We start from the raw sequence: 6291 nt of genomic DNA on the forward strand, positions 1-6291 counted from the left end.
TGGAAGGTCGAGAAAGTTTTTCTCTAACATATTGGGTTTGAGGAAGTGTCACATGATTGTACCTTTCTTCAAGGCCTTTCCACAGATCTGCAGGATCTTTTAATGTGGGATATTCATTTTTCAATCATACGTCAAGATGATGACGAAGAAAAATCATGACTTTTGGCTTTATCCTTCTCGGATGTACTATTTTCAGCCTCAATGGTATCTCCAAGATCCATTGAATCAAAATAGATTTTAACATCAAGTATCTATGATAAATAATTGTTTCCAGATATATCAAAAGCATTATATTCAAGATGAAAGAGTTTCGACATAATAAAAATTTGTTATCTGGAATCTTCCGAAAACCGATTAAAACCGCACTAATTTGGATTTGATTAGATTCTATTTTTTGCAAACCGTTGGATCGGATCGGATCGGATTTCGGATCTAATTTTCATAACTGATCCAATTCAATCCAAATCGCACTTATGTTATAATATTATTATTTTATTATTATATTTACAATTATACTTATTTACAATTTTATTATTATATTTACAATTTTATATTATTCATGTATTATTATTATTTAATAAATATTTTATATTCAAAATGTTATTTATTTATTTATTTTAACTAACCTATAATTCTATTTTTTATTGTTATGTTATTGCTGGCTTTTTAAGATATTTTTGAAATTTGTTATATCATTGTTGATTATTTAAAATTCGATGTTGAGACTTGTTATATGTATTTAACTTTTTTAATTTATAAAACAACATATCTAATCCAATCCAAACCGATTGAAATTGGATCGGATCCAATCCAAACCGCATCGTAAATAAAATTAGTGTTCGGATCGGATGAATTTTTAACTCAAAACCGATCCAATATGGCGAACACCCTATTAAGTAGTAACTAGAGAATAAGGAGAATGGGATAGCAAACGGTGCGTTTGTTTCGAGGAGTTCTCTTTCTTTTCTTTCCAAGTTTTCCATGGATATGAAACGAATGATCATGATCTCCCAGTGACGGTGTCTGTGTCCGTGTGTAACCCCTTTCCCTCCACTGTCCACTCCTCACGGAAGCTACCCGCCGTTCCGGTACCAGGTTAACTCTTGCGCTCTAATGTTCTTTCATTTTTCACTTATTTCTCTCTTATGTTTCTCCCTACTTTATTTTAGCTGTATCTTCAATTGTTTGCACTGAAATTCGTAGATTCTATGCCCAAAGTCTAATTCAGGATATTCTTTTCTTTTTGGTGAAGTTTATGAGACTTTTGTTGGTGTATTCCTAAGTTTGATGATATTTAATTAGAAGATAATTTCATAATCTGTTATTTGGATTTTTGATGTCCTCCAAGTGTTTGTAACTTTGCTAGTGAGATTTTGGTTCTACAAAATGCAATTTTTTTTTATAAATGGCACTATTTGCTATTAGTTGTCCGTGTCTACAATGCAAGCTTACCAAATTTTGAGACTAAACTCTACAAAATTTGAACCCTGAAACTGAACTTGTAAACTTGTAATTTCAATTTGGGAAAAAGTTTATGAGGTAACTTAAGAATTTGTTAACTTCACTACAGTGTGTTATGTTTAATGGATTGGATGAGTTCTATCTCTTATGGTGATATATTTCTTGTTTTCAGTGTAGGGAGATGGGTTTGTGGACACTACTAGAGGGGTTCTTGCTCCTTGCAAATGCACTGGCAATAATAAATGAGGACCGGTTTCTTGCACCGAGAGGGTGGGGCTTCTCAGATTTCTCAGTTAGGAGGACAAAGTCCTTGAAAGGCCAGATTATAGGTCTCATTCATGCAAGTCAGTACTTGAGAGTTCCTCTCATACTTCTCAACACCATCTTCATTATTGTAAAGTTTCTGTCTGGATGATGATGATGATGATAAGCAAGTTGCGATTATGGCTGATCCAAACATTATATATATATATATATATATATATATTTGGGGTTTAATTTGTTGAGTTTAAATGCTATGCTCTGTACATGTGTGTCATCCGATTAGATGCTTGTGTTTCTAAGACTCAAGATAGTGGTTGAGTTAAACATTTCATCTTATGCTCACTCTTAAGATCAAACCTGCTTTCTGAAAATTATTTTTTTGTAAAGCCCCCAACTAACAGGGAAAGACTTGATTGATGTTACAATTTTTCTATATGTTATGTAATACATTCGTGTACACTTTAAACAAAGTTTAATTTGCAGTTTCAGTGATTATTTCTTTTATGCTCTCCTTCAGTTTAGTGATTGGTCATCATAATTAACTGTATAATAACTCATTGAATGTGCCTTGATTTAGATGCATGTTATCTGAATTTGTATAGATGTATAATTTTGGATTAAGCATGTAAGTCAATGGCTATGATGAGCCCGAGTGGTTAGAACAATGCAGACTTTGTCTCTCAACTTCCTTTCCCAGATGAGTAGATATATATAGTGTGGTAATAGTGGAAATCGAATGGCGTTTTAAACTGGATCTGTTTCTTAAATGGTTGCAGGTTCTAGATCTTTAATTAGAGATTTCAGCGAAGCATTATAGGCAACTAGTTTACCAAATTCTACTTTAGAAATGCCTATCAATGTATGTCTTTGTATTATTTTCATCCACACAATTATGAAATACAAAAGCTTGCGGAGTTTAGGCCGACTAATTTAATACAGACATACAGAATTTTGAAAGTGAAAACAGCTTATACAGAATATCACTCTCAAAATAAGCCTCTAAGGCAAAAGTAAATACAAAAGGGAGAGTACTAATCAAAATAACCAAGATGACAACAAAATATAAAAAGATCATCCGCTCTGCTACCATCAAGCAACTCATTGAGGTGGGTTGCAACCTGTATCTGAAAAACAACAACGTATGGAATGAGAACCGGAAGTTCTCAGTATGGTAACAATACCCAGTAATGTAAGATGTAAGACCCTGGGACGTCAGAGGCAATCCTAGAGCTTTATACCTAACAGATATCCAAACTTAACAACAAAATAAATAACTTAAAACGTAAATAATAAACAAGGTATCTAATCTTAGGGGATTTTTAACTAAAACCAGTCGCCGCTTTTCCACAGCCTTTACCACACTACCTTCCGTGCGATCCTATCGCCACCGCCTACCTAACCGCCTCAGCACCAGACAATCACAGATAATGCAAGCAAATAAAGCACAGATAGTTTTCATATATAGCAAGTAACTCAAGAAGCAAGTAAGCATGTTATACAATTAGGCAAACTCAAGTAATCAAAGCAAACAAGCATATAAGAGATGCATATGATGAATGTCTATCCTATTGGCTCGTGATATCACTTGTCGGTCCATAACTGCCAACCCGACATATCCTTTCGGATGTAGCTTTTCTGCCACGCCTACGAATATAGTGCCGGGCACACTCTATTGACCCACGGATATGGTACCGGGCACACTATTCACCCACGGATATAGTGCCGGGCACATTCGCATGCGTAACCCAAGGATATAGTGCCTGGCACACTCTTGCAGCAGAAAAAGTTATCAATCGTAATTCATTCCCAGGGACATAATACCCTGCACATTATCATGCTTAACCCAAGGATATAGTGCTTAGCACACTCTCCACATTCAACAAGATCATCATTTCTTGCTGAGTTCTCATGGTACTTAACTCAAGGATATAGTGCCTGGCACACTCTCAACATTCAACAGGTTCAGCATTCTTTTCTGAGTCTTCAATTCATCGTAACCATCATCAACTTTCCATTCCAAACTCATTAGTTTATCAGTTTTTCAATTCATATACCATTCATCTTTCGCACTCCACCAAACCCATCCTCAGTACACCAGAAACCTAGGCCTCTGTTCTCTAACTTTTCAAAATAATACCAAATCAAACCTCCTTGGACTTTTCTCATATTTCAATACCCGAAGATAGCCCAAGGGTCTTAAAATGGTGTCACAGAAGCTTACAAGTTGGTTGGGAAGGTGAAATAGTTGAAAACAAATTTAAGTTTGAGAAACAGGGCGTGCGTACGCAAAGGGGTGTGCGTGCTCACGCCCAAAGAGATTTTTAAAAAGTGCGCGTACGCATAGGGGTGTGCGTACGTTCAGGTACAAATTTTCAAAATTCTGTTCACTCACACAAGGCGTGCTAGCACCCCCAACAGACTAGCCTTCCCAACGTGTGCGTGCGCACAGGTCGTGCTAGTGCTCTCAACAGCAGGCCTTTCCTTGCTTGTGCGTATGCACAAGGCTGTGCGTGCGCACAGGTTTAAAAATTTACAGAGTTGTGCGTGCGCACAAGGCTGTGTGTGCGCACATACCAGAAATCACAAAATTTTGCAACTTTGCAGAATTTCAGATTTTGACACCAAACTTTGAATGATCATAACTTCCTATACAAAAATCCAAATTTTACAAACTTTATATCAATTTGAAGATTTTTTCAATGAACTTTAATTATAAACAAAATTCAACAAATTTCGAAAATTGAGGCACAAGTTATGACCTGTCAAAGTTCACTAAAAATCAGTTTTTACCAAATTCCACAAATTCCTCAATTCCTTGCAACACACAACCAACACCAAAATAAAACCATTCCAAACTCCAGTTTACATCATAACTCACCCTTTTTGTCACTTTCCACCATGTGTCACTACCAATCCATAATTTTCAATTCAATCACAATCTATACTCATAATCATCATCAACTAACAATAACCTCAACAACCAAAACAACTCCTCATCAAACCCAGTAATCATCACCAAACAATATTTAACATTAACCAAATCCATCATGAAACTCATCAACACCAACCACACAATTTAAAACCACAAGATCATCTTCAACACATATCATCACACATCAAAATCATTAGTCAACAACATCCAAAATCATCATAAGGATTCATAATTCTCCTCATTCACCACTAACATTTTCACACCTCATCATCAATCATCAATAATACTAATAACTCTCAACAACTATAATAATTCTCAACATTCATCCTCAACCAAACCATCATCAAGCATGCATTTTTATACAATTAATCATACAATCACATCTTTCAACTTATCTTAAGGCCAACTAGCCTAAGTGTCCGTTGATATTACATATTACATAGAGGAGACCGAAACCATACCTTGGTCACTTCCCAAAATGCACACCGCACCAAGATTGGAGTCCAACAAGCTTTCATCTCACCAACAAGCCACCAAAGTTCAAACTAACATCATATATATATATATCAAAATCAAAATCTAAGACACACAAAACAACTAAACACAAGGATTTAGTGAAACCTTACCTTACCCAATGAGATTAGGGGTAAAATTCAACAATTACCCGTTACTAGAGATCACCTAAACAAGCAAAATCACAAAATCTACTCAAAACCATAACCCAAAAATGCAGAATTCTAGGGCAGAAAACTGGGGATTGGGACGCAATTTTTTATCAGGTTTGTTTAGATAGAATTGAAAAGCTCGACGAGAGCTTTGCGTGGCCGCAAACGGCTCGTCAATCGGAGGTTCGTAGCTCAAGTTATGGCTCCCGGAAGGTGGATGTTAATAGTAACATCGCCTCTTCTCCTCTCTTCTCTCAAATCGCGCCCCTCTCTCTTGTGATGGAAAATGAGCTGAAATGCTCATTTAATGAGCATATATATGTTGGGCCTTGGGCCCGATTCGGACCCGGTACAACTCGTTAGCGTTTTTGGTCTGTTTGGCCCACTTTGGGCCAAAACCTTTAAGATTAGTGTCCGATTTTCAATTCTAAATTATTTTTATCCTTTCAAAATAATAAACCAAATTTTCAAAATCTTATTTGTCCAAAATACACGGTACTGGACAGACTAGAGCCGGTACTGCCAGCTTAAGCACCAATACACATTTTTACAAAAATATTTCGAAAAAGATACATTTTCCAACTCAGAAAAATTCATCGAAATCGAATTTCACCTTTCTATTTTCAAATTAAAACTTTTAAATTTTGAATCTATTCCGAGCACTAAAAATTACTTTATTAAAACGGTTTTGCGTGAAAAACTCTGGTTCTTACATGGGCACTGTTACCATGCTGAGAACCTCTAGTTCTCACCCCATACATGTTTTGTGATTTTCAGGTGCAGGATGTGAGGCACCTCGTTGAGACTTGATGGAAGCTTCTGATAGCGAAGATCTTTGTGCTTTTTGGGCTTTATTTTGGCTATATGTATATATGTAGATACTTACTCTCTCCATTTTTATATACATGCTGTATTAGCTTCCTCTTGGAGGTTATTTTGGAGAAACAGGTTCTGTAAACTGTATTCTGA

The 6291-nt window shown here is 35.9% G+C and overlaps 1 protein-coding gene across 3 annotated transcripts; it reads left to right on the top strand.

The window, feature by feature from the left end:
- Window positions 1-926: 926 nt before the first annotated feature.
- On the top strand, window positions 927-2213 carry LOC112784948 (uncharacterized). Of its 3 annotated transcripts, none has more exons than XM_025828332.3 (2): window positions 927-1088; window positions 1634-2213. In XM_025828332.3, the coding sequence occupies exon 2, from the start codon at window positions 1643-1645 to the stop codon at window positions 1874-1876; it is 234 nt and encodes a 77-aa protein (XP_025684117.1). In that variant the 5' UTR covers window positions 927-1088; window positions 1634-1642; the 3' UTR covers window positions 1877-2213. The 3 variants fall into 3 exon arrangements, with proteins under 3 accessions (XP_025684117.1, XP_025684116.1, XP_072086609.1); XM_025828331.3 differs by having other exon boundaries at window positions 947-1095; XM_072230508.1 differs by having other exon boundaries at window positions 953-1095; window positions 1639-2213.
- The last annotated feature ends 4078 nt before the right edge of the window (window positions 2214-6291 follow it).

Source organism: Arachis hypogaea, chromosome 20, assembly GCF_003086295.3.
Source record: "Arachis hypogaea cultivar Tifrunner chromosome 20, arahy.Tifrunner.gnm2.J5K5, whole genome shotgun sequence".
NCBI lineage: Eukaryota > Viridiplantae > Streptophyta > Magnoliopsida > Fabales > Fabaceae > Arachis > Arachis hypogaea.

What these genes read in the sequence shown, in the direction of transcription:
- LOC112784948 (XM_025828332.3), top strand. Translation starts at nt 1,643, where the DNA reads ATGGGTTTGTGGACACTACTAGAGGGGTTCTTGCTCCTTGCAAATGCA.